Source organism: Lytechinus variegatus, chromosome 3 (genome assembly GCF_018143015.1).
Source record: "Lytechinus variegatus isolate NC3 chromosome 3, Lvar_3.0, whole genome shotgun sequence".
NCBI lineage: Eukaryota > Metazoa > Echinodermata > Echinoidea > Temnopleuroida > Toxopneustidae > Lytechinus > Lytechinus variegatus.
Genome location: NC_054742.1, coordinates 49,775,594 through 49,792,042, shown reverse-complemented (window position 1 = coordinate 49,792,042; position 16,449 = coordinate 49,775,594). Strand labels below are relative to the sequence as shown.

General features: G+C 36.0%; 2 protein-coding genes across 2 annotated transcripts in view; both read left to right on the top strand.

Annotated features, from left to right (window-relative positions):
• Positions 1–14,230, top strand: part of LOC121411259 (cholinesterase 1-like) — a 34,872-nt gene extending 20,642 nt beyond the window's left edge. The window contains exon 9 of the mRNA XM_041603876.1: positions 14,100–14,230. Within this exon, the coding sequence (XP_041459810.1) occupies positions 14,100–14,215 (116 nt within the window). The 3' untranslated portion in view covers positions 14,216–14,230. The remainder of the gene's footprint in view (positions 1–14,099) is intronic.
• Positions 1,106–11,688, top strand: LOC121411258 (cholinesterase 1-like). The gene is made up of 10 exons (XM_041603873.1): positions 1,106–1,621; positions 2,218–2,397; positions 3,571–3,730; positions 4,029–4,106; positions 4,213–4,331; positions 5,831–6,004; positions 6,330–6,772; positions 8,143–8,337; positions 9,251–9,432; positions 9,761–11,688. The coding sequence occupies exons 1-10, from the start codon at positions 1,451–1,453 to the stop codon at positions 9,874–9,876; spliced, it is 1,818 nt and encodes a 605-aa protein (XP_041459807.1). The 5' UTR covers positions 1,106–1,450; the 3' UTR covers positions 9,877–11,688.
• Positions 14,231–16,449: the final 2,219 nt, after the last annotated feature.

The following is a 16,449-nucleotide window of genomic DNA, read 5'->3' as shown; positions in this document are numbered from 1 at the left end:
ACTAAGGATTACAGCTGAATTTTGGGGAAAGAAAATAACTTACAAAACACACCCGCAAAACGTTGGTGTCAAAATAATGCTAACTATAACAATTATGGCTAAAATAAATCGGGGATATTCACGACATCAAAAAGATCTCTGTTCCTAATTTCTTACTTTCGATTCATTGCCGCTGAACTATGACAAGGAGAGTGCTTTATCATTAGAAATAATACCAACATGCATTTCACTTTGAACAGAACCAGCTCAAGACCAGAACTGGCCTGCTTTACAAGGGAGCCCTGTCAAATGTACATTCATATAATCATAACATGCAGAAATAAAAACAGTGATTGAAAATAAATAATGACATATTACATACAGAAAAAACATAATGAAATGAGCATAAGAACATGGAAATTGATATATTAACACAAATACAAAGCGTAAAGCAATAAAAAAATAAAAAGAATATAATGTGTGTCATTTCACACTGTTTCTTAGAAAATATTTACCACAGTATGCTTCCAAGCGTTCTTTAATGTCTATAAAAGTATCATTAACATCATTATCTTTAAACAAAATAATCGAATGTATTTCTGATTTTTATTAGGGTATACTGTGTGTACATGTATTAAGACTAGCTCATGGAATGGCCTGACATGTAATTTCCAAGTATTTAGTTTAGAAGCATAAATGATGAAACTCTTGAGAAAGCTCTATTTGGAATTTCATAACGAAACCTTTATTCGAATTCAATAATTCTATAGTATTGAAAGGACTATTTTCTGAAGGGTTTTCTTTTGATTAATTTTTGTCATCCTTTTTTTTTCTTTTGAATGGTCAATGTTTAGACGCTAATCAGTCGCCCAATATAAGCATTACACCAGACACACGGTATTGTCTAAATGCTATATGGCAAAAATATTTACTGTATGCTATACCTTATTGGAGTTCAGTTGCTAGTCTTAAAAAAGATTCTTGAAACATTTGAAAAATCCACTGTAGGAGTTATTGGGGATGTAAACATACGAGGAAGAGAAAGAGAGAAATATGAGAGCAAGAAAGAGAGTGAGAGGGGGGAGATAAAGAGGGGGGGGGGTGGTAAAGACTAGGTGAGACAAGAAATAAAAGAAAGCCAGAAAACAAACAAGATAGTTTGAAGATAACAATAACTCATTGCCGCATCGTGATCGAACAATCGGTGTATGATCTGAATTACGTAACTGGCAAACAAAACCACCTTAATCAAATATTGGACGCACATTCCTCCACCCTTTTGAAACTGGTTTATTTTATAACTTATTCCAAATATCAATCTTGCATGTCTCGTCATCAGTTTAAGTTCATACACCCAATTGGAATCTACCTCTTCTATAACTCTTCTGAGTTATGAAGAACACTTATTATTTTAAGGTGACACGAGCACAGTAGCGTAACTACCAAACAAAATAATATTAATTTAAGGAAGATGAAGTGCTTACCTATTTCACTGACGGTTTTCGTCTGTGCGATCCTCGGCGTATCTGGTCAAAGCCCTAGCCCTAGAGTGACAGTAGCAGAAGGTGATCTTGTAGGGAAGACTGTTCAGTTCAGTGAGGATCGGTACATCAACGTAACCAAAGATGTCGATGTATTTCTGGTAAGTAATTACGAATAGAAACAATAATTGTGATCGTGCATTTGCCCCTTTTTCTTCAGCTATGCTTGTTTACAGTGCGTAGGTGCGTATGTGTGTGTGTGTATGTGAAGCTGAGGTTGTGTGAGTAGGCCCTATGTACGTATTTGGTCGGACGGGTATTGATGTTAATTCTTCATACCGTCAGAAATGTATTAATTGAAGCACTTTTGATGGTAGGGAGTTGAATATCGGATTCAATGCGTCATTTTGATAATCATTACCACGTTATTGTCATGCAGAACCCCAGTCTTGCTAACAAGAACATGCCAAAGGGCAAATATGTACCTATCTTTTCATCTCTTTGCTGGAGATACAGAGTCATAAGCACATTCTTTGTTTTTATTTTGAATCTCCAAGTAGCTTTTTTTGAATTTCGTTTACCGATGAGATGCAACTGAGTGAATAGTGTTTGGTAATCAAACAAAGCTCAATACCTGAATGGGGATGGCAGTAACACCTACATGACAGTCTATTAATTATGAATGCCCACCTAAAATAGTATTGACAATTATTGTGTATGTCGCTAATACAACCTGATCAACTTCTCATCGATTAAGGGTATTCCATTCGCAAGTCCTCCGATGAGGTTTGCTCCTCCAGAGCCCATGACAACTTGGGTAGGTGACAGGAATGCTACGGAGTTCTCACCTGCCTGCCAGCAAGCTCCTTCACCAGTGTACTTCCCGGTTTTGTCGGAGGATTGTCTCTACCTGAACGTCTACACTCCAAGCCCAAAGGTAGGTGTATCCTACAATATTTTGTTGGCACTTAATTGATATCACCCAGACGAAGACCTTCGAATGACTACTTTTGGTCTCCTGGTCGTTTTACAATCAAAATGTGTTCTTTAGTAGTTGCAGAATAACGATAATTATCCGAAGCTATGTATTGGAAAAAGGCAAATAATTATGTATTTTTTTTGCTTACCTTCACTTAAATGAGGCAGTCATTTTTTAAAATCCTACATCCATCCTCGTTTCAATTGTCCAAAAACTGATGCCGTTTGAAAAAAAAATATTTTGTTCCTACAGGTACATTTATAGTCAGTAATGACATTGTAAACCACCCCCCCAAAAAAAAAATCCAGTTCTAATGAGCCACTCCTTAGTGCAATATTGTATTGATATTATCTTATATTTTTAATGATTAACTAGATGTAACGAAACCTTCACGTATTTCTTGCTCTGAACATTCAAGTGCCATCGTATATTGCGCACGAATAAACTGATGATATGGCAAGGATCAATGGTCGAGAAGGAACGATCCAGTCCTGTATAATTTTATCCTAACAGACACGAGGTTTGGAACTGGAGGAAAGAGAATTCGTATAACATTCAATCATCTGGCTTGAGACCGAACCAAAATATGCATAGAATGCCTACAAAGGGTCGGCATGGTATTCCATAATCAGACAGACCAATTAATCGCTCCTCTTGACAGGCAAAACTAAAATTTATTATGTAAAAATGCCGTCGAAGAGAAGCGTTCCCCTCCCATGCAAGGGATGAACGTTTTCATTTGTGGACGAAATGTCCCTAATTTAAGGTTAAAAACCTTATTTATTTATTTATTTATTTATTTATTTATATATTTTATTTTTATTTTTTCCTTGTCAAATATTTCCACGGTAAAATGTGCCCCCCCTTGAAATATCCTGGATCCGCCCCTGCAATTAATAATTCCCATTTTGGTAATATAAGCCCCTTCTACACTGAAACAAAAAAGGGAAAGGGTTCTACAAAGTTCAATATCCTAAGGAATATACCTCAAATATTGAGGGATAAGTTAAGTCGAATTGAGAATCATGGAATAATTTTAAACATGCGAGTTTTCTGTAAGCCTACCTGACATTCCCGCAAAGATATGAAGAGTGCATTATGCATATTTTTTAAAATCTGACTTTATTTTAGCCATCTGGTATACCCGTCCTTGTGTGGATACACGGAGGGGGGTTTTCAGCTGGGACAGCAATGACTTATGACTACTACGGAGTTCCTCTTGTTGCCGTCGGTGACGTCATAGTGGTAACCTTCAACTACCGCTTGGCAATCTTTGCACAGTTTTCAACTGGTAAATGATAACCACTCATTCGAACGCAATTTTTATCCATGATGTTTTAATTTATAAGTATGTTACATTTAATGTTACTTCATATTGTGTGACTCGTAAAACAATAGGGGATGATGGTTTTTCATAATTTAGAAAAGGGAAATATTCGGGGAGTTATCTTACGTCAGCGTGAGATAAAACATTGCCGTGATTGCTTGCGTTTCTATAATCGAAATCAACACTTCTGAAAAATAAAACTGATTTAAAATGATTAAGACCCCCACCCAGTTTCATTTCAATAACTTTTTTTTTGTTACAGAGGATGCTGAATCTCCTGGCAATTACGGAATGTTGGATCAAGTTGCTGCATTAAAGTGGATTTACAACAACATTGAAGGTGAGATACCTATGCCACGTGATGTGTTGGTTTGCTTTGTTTTAACTAAAACTTATTTTTAATTAAATGAACTCATCTTTATTTTGTTCTTCAATATTCTTTCAAGCTTTTGGTGGTGATAAGGACCAGATAACTATCTTTGGAGAAAGCGCGGGATCAGCGAGTGTCAATTTTCATCTTCTTTCAGAACAAAGTAGAGGCCTCTTTAACCAGGCAATTCTTCAGGTAATTTTTGTAACTGTCAGATTTAATAAATATATTTTTATCAAAGAAAGGAGTGGTCTATCGGTCCTTTATTAATTCAATTCAATCCAATCCAATCATGGTTTATTTCATATAAAAAACAATACATGTTACACAGCCAGAAGGCTGAAATTTGCATGTTTACAATAAAGTGTTCACAAGTCATGGATAAAAGTAACAATTACGATTTAAACATGTCATGTCCATAGATAATTAATAATTTTTAAAGAGCAAGTGTACATAAAAATTAATTGAATATAATGACATATCATGGAAAAACAAACCATGTTAATACAATATTAAATAGTGATGAATATTAGACAATTAAAAATTGAAATATCAAATGGTTTGAAATGGAGACTAAAATAATAGCAAAAATTTGAGTTGATTTCAGGGATATGAATTTAAAAATTTATTTAGAATTTAGTAAATCAATGAAATATGGTATTGCACTTTTTCTAAAACGATCTGTTTTGCATTTTATCTGAGCAAAGTTTGGACACTTATTGAGATTGAGACATTTTTCCTTTTGGGTAGCCAGTTCTTACAGTGAGGGTTCTTTAAAAAGAGATTTAGCAAACTCCATACACAGTTTTCTTCGTCTTCCTCCAGGACATTCTAATCCACATTTTGTTAGTGCATTTTCATAGTCTGTTTAATCTGAGCCAAGAACTATTTTACAAACTCTTTTTTTTTTGGTATTTTTTCTAAGTCCTTTACCTGTTTATCACTTGGTGATCCATTGAAAACCGGTTACAATACTCCAATATTGGACGAATATATCCAATGGAAATTTGAACAATGTCTGACATAGGGAGTTTATATTGTTTGACAAGTCTGAACATATACAATTTTTTGTTACACCTTTTTATAATGTCTGAAATTTGTTCATCCCATCTTAAGTTTGACTGAATATAAACACCAAGTATTTTAACAGTTTCTGAATATTGCATAGAAGTGTTACCAATATGCAACAGATTAGGTAATGGTGGATATTCAGAAAAGTAACTCTGATTACACTGCATTTATTTGGATTTGGTTTCATAAGATTATCAGATGATCAGGTAACGAGTTCATTTAGATTACATTATGATACAGTAGGAGTTCGTTTTGAACGATTTTGAACTATAGTAAAATCGTCAACATATTTAAAGTGCGGTAAAGATTTATTCTGACATGCATAATCAAACATGATAAAAAATAAAATTGGGCCTAATTTTGTGCCTTGAGGCACTCCAGCATTCGCAACTGTTGAAACTATTTGTTTAATCTGTTAATTGTATTTGATTCTAAAGGACGTATAGGGCTATCAAAAATTAGTATCAAGTACATCACTTCTTGAATTTAACGCGTTATCTCAAGGGTGCTTGTTTACTATCATGTATATTGGATATGATCATCCTAACATGTTTATAATCACACAAAAACTCTTAGAACATTGTTACATCAAGTCTTTCATCTTATTGATTATAATCTGACAGAGTGGAACAACATTGTGTCCTTGGGCTTTCAGGCACGATCCAGCTAGCGAAGTTGAAAAAGCACAGCAACTTGGAAGAGAGATGGGTTGTGAAGATGTCTCCTCTACCTCTGCTTTGGTTTCTTGTCTAAGAGACATAGAAGACCCGGTGGCCCTGAGCACAGCAGCAGATAAGGTAAAATTTTTCGACTTTTTGTTTACTAATGGTTTGAATCAACTGTAGTTTATCTATCAGTGTGACACGTGGATCATAATGGTTACAATATATATATAGAAATATAATGGTGCACACTGTAAAAACACTGTTTAAAATATTTCAGAAAGTTGTTGAAACCCATCACTCTAACAACAATGGTTTAAACTTATTAAAAACTTGTCTAGAAAGTTTAAACATTAGTCCTGAGAGTGATTAGATAAACGACGTACTAAATATTTTAAACACCGTGTTTAAAGTGCATGTCAAAGCACTTACTTTTATAAACCTATGAATGGATTTTTAGGTTTATGCAGCGTTTTATCCCGTCACTATGGATGGAACTTTCTTGGAAGAGACACCGACCAAACACTATGAGATGGGCAATTTCGTCAACTTGCCCATGATGATAGGTTTCAACAGAGACGAGGGGACCTTGATGCCATTCCTCTTCTATCCACAGTACATCGGAAGTCCTACACCACCAGAAATCAACAGAACCACCTTCGAGTACATCATCAAGGCTACCATGATCAACAATGGTAGAGATGATGAGATCGTACACGACGCCGTATTGCAGGAATATATTGACTGGACAATTGCTGACGATCCAGAAAGTGATTACTTCCAGTCATGGGTGAAGTTTGGCACCGATTCAGAATTTGCCTGTCCTTCTGATTTTGTCATGAGAAAACACCAAGAAGCTGGTTCGACTGTTCACAAATATTTCATGACGCATGCACCATCCAAGTAAGATATTCACAATGTCTTTGGGAGTCAATAAATAATGATACCCAATTATCATATCGCGCTTTTCCCAAATGGCCCAAAAGCGCTCATGATTTCAATATACGTAATTCACACAAAACCCAATACACAATTTGCAAACATATATAAATGAAGGCTAATGCTTAAACAAAAATAAAGGGTTTTATTTACTTCTTAAACGATTCATTGTTGGGGATTGTCTTAATGTCAAAGGGAGTTTGTTTCATCCCATTGAGGATGCAACAGTGAGGGTTCTACAGCATCTCAACGTATTCCAATTATGTCAACTTAAGTGTGTCTTCAGAGGATATACTTCTACCTGGGACATGAATTTCTAAATAGTCAGAAAAAAATATTTTATAAGGTCGTATTCATGCACTTTTCTTTAGGTATACTTTATTATATTCTCATTTTCATTTCATTTGCAAGATTACAATACAATTATCATACTCAAAGTTGGAATTAAAAGTCTCTGTTTAAGTCTCTGTATATTGAATGAGGATCTAGTCTAGTGCATTTGCACCCTGCGGCGTGAAACTTAACTGTCGTTTGTCATGTTGGTCCAGTTGTGTACTATTATACAATTAATGCACATTTATGAGTGTGTTATGACGATGCAGCACACTCGAGGGTATTGACAATTATGCGAAAGCAAGAGGCGCATGCGCCGAGTGCTTTTGCATAATATTGTGAATGTCCGAGAGTTGCTCGCATCGTCACTAACATCACGAATCGTAAAATGTGCATTGTTTTATAAAACGAGTGGGCAAAAATGAATTTTTTTATGGAAATCTTGTTCAAATCCCTCAAACTTGTTTACGATCGTACAGACGAAGAGATCACAAGACTGTCAATTATGACATCACAGGCGTATATACCATGCGCGCCTAAGTAAGCGCATCAAAATCCTAGCCAGTCTCTTTTACGGAACGCGTATCAGTTTTTACGTGCTATTGGAACTAATGCTGCACAAAAATTGCACAGTGCTGCACGAAAAATGCACGACTGGAAGGTTGCGCGTAATTAAAGCATGAACACGTGACTTGAATACGCACTCACCATTGGCTACATCCTTGAACCCGTTTTTATAATATTGAATAATTTTGGTGATCCCAGATTGTAGTCTATGATTAATGTTTGAACATTAATTTGTAAGCGAATGGTACGTACGATAACTACACAATGCATAATTTTACTGGCTCTAAAGAAAATTCCCATTTTCCTATACGTTGGATGGTACTCGTATACAGTCATGTAGCATGTATGATCTATGGTATAATACTGTATTAAATAATGCTCGTGTCTTAAATGAATGATTAATCAATTGCCTTTTATTTCGTTTTCTGCTGTAGGAGTTTATTCATGCATGGAGACATATATCCGAACATACCTTGGTTGGGCGCTGGGCACGCAGAAGATTTGACATTTGTGTGGGGCCACCCTTTCATCGATGAACTTTATAACATCCGCGGACATAATATGACCGACGAAGAAAACGCCCTGTCCGTCAAGTTCATGCAATTTTGGACTAACTTTGCCAAATCAGGGTAAGACAATCTTTTTCAAAGAAAAAAAAAACGCGAGTTTTGATTTATAACAAAATGTAACATGTCATCTTTGAATGAGGACAAATTTACTTCAGTTCACCGTTGTGGCTTATTACAACCTCGTTACCTAGTGACCACGATTAGCTCAGGTAACTGCCGGACTGTGTATGCATATTAGAATGTAATCCCGGGGGGGGGCACTCAGTATATAATGCATAGTGGGTATGTGCCGCGGAGGGGACCCCTATTTTTACGTTCCAAGGCATAGCATTTTTGTTTTATTGAGATAAAGAACAAAGAAAGCCGCTCCACAGCATAGCATTTTCTCCTTTAATCGAGAAGTAAGAAGAAAGAAATCCGCTCCAAAGCTTCGCATACTTTCCTTACGCCGTTCTAATCGCATTGATCTGCTACAATAAGCTGCAATTTTGGTGAAAAGCGGCCGCAGAGCGCTGTCCGACCATCGCCTCAGCTCTGCGCGAGCGCACTCGGCGGAGGCCGCTCTAGCTGCATCATGCACGCATGACCGTTCCATAGGGATGCATACGCACTCACACGCTGGCGATCCGATCCAAGGACCCCCGTTTTCACAAACATTTGTAGTTCCGAAGCCCGTTCCGAGGACCCTCCTTATTACAATAACAATAAACCCGTTCCAAGGCCCCCGTTTTTTGTCTCGCCCGCGGCACACCCCACCACTTTTTTGGTCGAGTGCCCCCCCCCCGGGGGAATGTAATGAAGGAATTCTTACAAACATAGATTCAGCAATCATAGTCGTACCCGCTCCGGGATGTAGGCTCAGGGATGATTAAGAGTGCAATCAATCCTCATTATTTTCTCCTGAAAATATATCTGCATTTGACTTGTACGACTTTTCCCTATATATTTCATGATTTATTTTATTCTTCCTCAGTGACCCCAGCAAGTCAAGTGTCGATGGAGAAGCAGGTGTAGGAGTCGATTCATGGCCCTTGTACACTATCCCTGAGCTCAAACACAAGGAACTCTCTCTAGAACTGGGTGAAGGCAGAGCTGTGTTGGCGAGACAGTGCCATTTCTGGAACGAATATTTACCAGATTTGGAGACATTTGCAAGTAAGACGGTTAAATTGGTATCATATACAGAATATTCTTTGTAATTTCCTCGTAAGTTTTAAGGAGTGTTCAGTATTTGAAACAAAAAAAAAGAAAGGAAAACTGATAAGGCATGTTAGATAGGAATTGGTTACATTGGTTTTACTTGGGGTGAATTATCGTGCTTAACAATGAGAAACAGTGAAAATAATTAAGATAAACCAACAATCCATTCGAATGTGCTTTCTTCATGTGAGGTACAACAAAATAACAGCAAAATATATGGTGAGGACATACACATAGATTATCAAGATGTTATAATGATGTTTTCTTTTTTCTTCAAAACTAGACACTATTGACGAGGATGAGAGAGAATGGCGGGAGAGCTATGATGATTGGAAGGATGAAATGACCGACTGGCAGCAGGCCTTTGAAGAATACAAACAGCTACCAACGTGCAATTAAACGACAATCATATTCCGTTGGAACAATTTGAAAAAGGATAGGAATTGAGATTTGTAGAATAGTTGTGTTATCAGATTCATTTACTACAAATGATGTATTCTAATTTATTCTTAAGCAAAATATTGTATTTTTTTCATTTACTTTGAAAAACACAAACGACCCACGCGTTGAAAGGTAAAATTCAATATACAGTACAGTGTAATTCTCGAACAAAAAATTAAGTTATTTTAATTAGTATAATGGAACAGGGTTGGCTGATTTAAATCGTGATTTAAATCACCATGAGTTTAAAAAAATCATTGACTTAAATCACTTCCATTGAATGTGTACAAATGATTGATAATTATTTGTGTTGTGTTCTTTTACTCAAATGAAGAAGATTAATATCTACTCAGAGCTATTGAAATCAAGTCAATAAAACCAAAATAATCTTGCTAAGCCAATGATATACATGTAGTCTATTTAACACAAACATGCACACCCCTACTCCATTGTTATATGTGGACTAACACATTTTCCCTGTAAAAATTTTCTATGATAATGAAAAGAAACAAAGTCCTTGTTTCGTTACGTCAAAATCCAAAAGTGTTTTTAAAGGACAGATTTTATGAAAACATCATATAGTAAGTCAAGGGTTATTGGCAGTTGTTCTCTTCTGATCATTCACATGAGCTACTATATATATTGCTCGCCAACACTAACAATTTGTTCATATCTATCCAAAGCAATAGCACTTCAGAACAAAAAAGATATCTAAGAAGTTATAAAACAGAAACTTTGAACTCAGAGGGCTGAATTCCACCAGAGGATTTTACCAGGATGGGTTAGAAACAAGGCCTGTTCATAATTTATGTACACTGTATACGATTGTGGTTCACTGAGCGGGTACACTGAGAAAGTTTCATTATTCCATGTATAAAAAAAAATGAATGCATGCTCTAGGTAAATGACACTAAATCATGGCAACAACTATACATTTAGTGCCATGTGCCAAACCTGAGCATTTATTTGTGGAAATTTCTCAGTGGATTTGTTGAATTGAGTGCAATAATACATAAAATCTGCTTTGTCCCTGGAAAGCCATAGTTTAACATTATATTCTTTTACATGTATTTAAATAATACACTCTAGTAATGTTGTAGCTGTAGAACCCATTTTCTCATTTTAGCAAAACTGCTAAAAACTGTCAAATAATACTATCTAGGTTTATTGTGAAAGAAATCATTTCAATCAACTTGCAACTTTTTCCCAATCGGTGCATAGAGAGCGTTGCAAGTCAATGCTTTGAAACAGTCAAAGAACAAAGGAGGTTTAAACAAACAAAAAATAGAATAGATAAAGTTTTCTTCAACACATGTCATGATCTTTAGCCCTTGGCCTGAGGATTAAAAGAAATTCTCTTTTGAGAATGGGAGCCTAAGAATCATAAAATTCTTCCAAAGAAATTGATCCTCATTTCATGTAAAGAGCTTTGAATAGGAACACCAATTATGCAGCAATAGCTTACTAAGGCAGTTCATGAATTTGGATTGAACCAGTCAGTAGGAGCTCCCTACATCAGAGGACGCAAAAGATATACCATACAAAAATTAGCCAACCCCGTAATTAAATCGATGAATATATATAAATCAAAACATTTTGCATTCCTAACCCTCACTCTCCATCGTAGATGAAATTAAACCCGGATCAAATTGTCGCAGGAGCTAATGTCGTGTCACCAAATTTTCATTATATCGAAAAGTTATTCTTTTAGGTCCATCAAGCTTTCATAGTGTAACAAAAGGTGAAATAAATTATGAATATTAAAGCAAACCTGTTTTTGTTGAGTCTTTGTATCATTATGCGACTCCATTTCTTTATACAAATCATTACAGAGTCAAAGTACTATATTCATTAATTCATCTGTATGTTGCTTTTATAACGTAACGTGATGAGAGCTTAAACATATCGTGTGAATACATTGACAGTGAAAACAAATCTGTATTTTTGATTCGTTACCTTTTCCACACCATAGCTGAAGATAATAAACTGGCCCTTTTTACAGCAAAAACTGATCTGTCTGAAAACGTATAAAGAGCCCATGGTCATGGTCACTGTGACACATAACATAAACGACAGAAAGTGGGGAAAGAGAGAGAGAGAGAGAGAGAAGGAGGAAGGGGTAAATACTGGGGGATGAGGGGGAGGGGTGGGAGATGGGGCCCATATACATAGAAATCTGCAACATAAGCCGAAAGATTATTCTTTTCAAACTGTTTATTTGTTAAAGGCTTATTATGTTAAAACTAGAGTTGACACTCATAAATAGTGCTGATTACAATATACTTCTGCAGTGGTCAGAAGTGCATTGTCATTGTTTGTCATGCACATGTCCTGTTACAACGTTTGCTGTCCCGCTGACGCATTTCGTTTACACTATACGGCCGTATTTGGACGAAATAAAGTACCTTGTCATAGGTTCGGCTAACAAATTGTTTTTTTAAGCAAAATAGATATTTACTTTTATATATTCACCAACAGTAAAAGTAATTCATTGGAAGAAAATTTCAAACAAATTATAAGAGTAGATGACGTAATTAGCAAATACACTTAATTATAAAATTGCAGTTGTTAAAATATGCCATGCTGTGATGAGGTCGCTGATTTGTTTAAGAAATGAATTCTTGAACATTGACCATTATGTATAACCAGATAATATCAGTGCTTTTTGCATATATTCACTGGGAATATTAAACCTCGAACTGATTGTTCATTGATTACTAATTAGTTAACATGATTCATAATGTCTGCATACGCATCCAGAACAATGATATTTCGGGAAACATACGCGCTTAAACATCATATGTAAAAGATTTCGCCCCACAAAGTGCAAAAATTTTCGCCATCTGAATGAAAATATATGAATTTTTTTTTTTATTGTCACTAATTTTAGGTTTGAATGGCATTGTACTCTTTCTTTCCCAGTGTAAAGGTGCTTCAATATTACATGTTTCATGCTGTGGTTAAATATTATTGAGAAATGTACATTGAAATGTAAATTGAATTTATTGGTAGAAAAAACAAACGGAAAGTACCATTTAATCCATCTCAATATTTCAATTCTTGAAAAGATTTTGATATGATTTAGGTCACATGCTCAAACCAAATTAAGATGGAATAAACGAAGTTTGTAACCTAGTTTTCACACCAGTATTTCTTAGCTGCTCTGCAATTTCAGAAATATTTAGAATAATAACAGTCTAATATCGAGCCCTCAAGCGTTTTGTTTTTATTACACATAATTATGCCAGTGAACAAACTATGAGAACGATTTCGATATTTACTCTCGATGTATTCGACATCCTTAGGCGAAAGTCACACCAACATAGCTAACTCCGAACCGATTGATGGTGTTAGTATATGTCATTCAAAATAACGTAACAGCCTTAATCCGCATGGAGTCAGTTCTATGTCAGTTACAATTCGTTGCATAAAACTTTTGTTATAAAAAAGTATGCCAGTGACAATAACACACAAGTTGCCAGTCTTTTTTTATGCACAAGGCCCATGGAGGCGGTTCCACAGTTTGTGTGACGAGAGCATTCTGTGATGCCGAAATGATTGCGAGGGACAAACTTCAGTAGCTTCGTAAATGCAAATGATTAAATTCATTGAACTTAAGTGTTGCGTGTTGGGCATGTATAGCCTACATTATATTTTGAGAAACCAACTTTGAACATGGAGACAGGTGTGGGAATGAAACTCTTTGCCGTTTTAACATGTTTAAGTTTGTTTGTTGCGATACAAGCGCAAGATCCAACAGTAACCGTAGCAGAAGGAACCCTCGTCGGGAAAATCGTTCAGTTTATCGAAAGTCAATTATCAACATTGGTAAAAATGTTGATGTTTTTCTGGTGAGTACTGGTGACGATGGCATATAACACACTTATATAACACACTCTGTACTAAGATAAATATGTCATAGTATTTGCCCGATGTGTCTTCAACTGAACATTGCTAAAAAACACCCATTCCAACTAGTAAATTGATACGGCCGAATATTGTATAATAACATAGTCAATGAGGTAAAATAAAATCAGTTAACGTAAAACTGCCTACTAACTTTAGCATGCCTTCTGAAAATGCACTCCTATGTCAGAATGGTATACAACGCTTGAAGCGCATAAAAGTATTGGTTTAGTGGTTAGGAGCTGGTCATGGAGAAGATTTAACGTTTGTTTGGGGTCTCCCTTTTATTGATGAGCTTTACTATATTCATGGGCATAACTTGACAGATGAAGAAAACGCACTGTCCGTGAAATTCATGCAGTTCTGGACAAACTTTGCCAAGTTTGGGTAAGTTGGAGGTTCATCTCAGTAACGATAACCATGGTTGACAAACAATTTAATTGATAAAGTCTTCTTCGCTCTTCAAGTTTGAATGAATTTTCAGAAAACGTGGAAAATAGTAATCGTACTGACTTATATTTTAATAACCACTGGTGTCAATTGACTGACGCAGATCTTCTCTAGCAAAGATAGGACTTTTAGGGATGGCACACCTTTTGCATTTTATAGTGAACATTTACGTGTATTCACATGGTGCATCGACTAGCAATGTTTTGTGAGTTTCTTTAGAAAAGGTAACCGTCATCTTCCACAAGCTAGGTGTGGTCAGATTTTCAAACCCTTTTTCTTGCCTTAAATCTTAGCGTCTCTACGTCTAGGAACATCGAGAGTATGTTGTTCATTACCCGCATTCGTGCATTGTGAAATAATAATGATATATATATATATATATATATATATATATATATATATATATATATATATATATGTAAATATATGTATATAAAACAGTTATCAGCGTGATTGTTATTACAATTGTCACATGGAGACTCAAATAATAAAGATTCAACACATGCCATTTACCGTAATGAACAATCATCAGGGTTTATTTAGCACAATTAACATTAAGTGAATGTATTGTTTCACTATCCATACATTATATACCTTACTCCAGCAATGATGGGATTAGGCCCTGAATTAGCCTATCTATCCTTCACAATTTGGTATATAACTCTAGTACCTGTCATGCCTGTAGGAATGTTTAGATATCACTTGAGTACATAATATTTCTCATACCATCCTGCACTGTTAGTCAACTTTCAATTCGAATATCATAAGCTCTCTACACCAGTTACTAATCATAGTGAGTTGTGACGGACACCAGAACTAAGTCGAGTTTGAACTCCTACAACCAACTTATACAATCCTCACCATCAATAGCACACTCAATAGATTCTCTCTCTCTCTCTTTCTCTCACTGACTTTGATTCAAAGATATTGCATTTTCAACGTGACATTTCACTCCCCTTCCAAGAAAATGCATTATCTCTTGAAAGTAAATTTCTGAATTTTTTTTTTTTGGTTGTGTTAAACAAAAAATTATATATGTATACACATATCAATCTCATTCACAGCAATTACTTTTATTTGCTAATCTTTCTCACTTTTTTTTCTTTTCTTTTACTCTGCGCGGCTCAAAAAATCAGCTCCAACGTTTTCGACGCCTTTGATTGCTTCAATGCGAAAACAGTATGGTTGTAGCGCAAGTGCCCAGCGCATGATTCTGCCATTTGCCACTTTTGCGCTTTGCATATAAGCTAGAGGGTGATGATCTGTTTCGAGTACGAATTCTTTGCCATACAGGTAGGTTTCAAACTTTTTAATGGCCCATACGATTCCTAGACATTCCCGTTCTATAACAGAATATGCTCTCTCTCTTGGGAGCAGCTTTCGACTTGCATAAGCAACTGGGAACTTCTCATTTTCCTCTGTCTGTAGAAGAACTGCACCCAATCCAGAATCTGAGGCATCTGTTCTGAGAATAAAATTCTTACTCAAATCTGGAAGATGTAATATGGGAGGGTTGGCCAACTTTGACTTCAGTGCGTGGAAGGCATTCTCTTGACTTGTCTCCCATCTGATGATATTTGGTTCCAGCTTCTTGGTCTTATCTGTAAGGGGAACAGCAATATCAGCATAATTAGGAATGAATTTCCGATAGTAATTCATCACACCGAGAAAGGATCTAAGTTGTTTCTTAGTCTTTGGCTGTTTCACCTCTTGTATGGCTGTTACTCTCTCAGGTCGCGGTGCAAAGATATTGCATTTTCAACGTGACAACAATGATGAACCGTATGTCAATGTCATTTTATGTTACTCTGAAAAAAAGGAAGGTCTGATAATACTTTACCTTTCGTCCGCAGAGATCCCAGCAAGTCAAGTGTCGATGGAGAAGCAGGTGTAGGAGTTGATTCATGGCCCTTGTACACTATTCCAGAGCTCAACCACAGGGAACTCTCTCTAGAACTGGGTGACGGCAGAGCTGTGTTGGCGAGACAGTGCCATTTCTGGAATTTGCAAGTATGTGTGTATGTATGTATGGTTTGATGGTATGGTATGTGTGGGTGGATGTTTGTAGGCATGTTAGAGGGCCTTTATACTTATAATTGAAAAAAAATGAATACATATTCTATAAAGGGAAAACCCGACTAAGATTGACAGGCCATGTTTTGTGTAAAATGACTC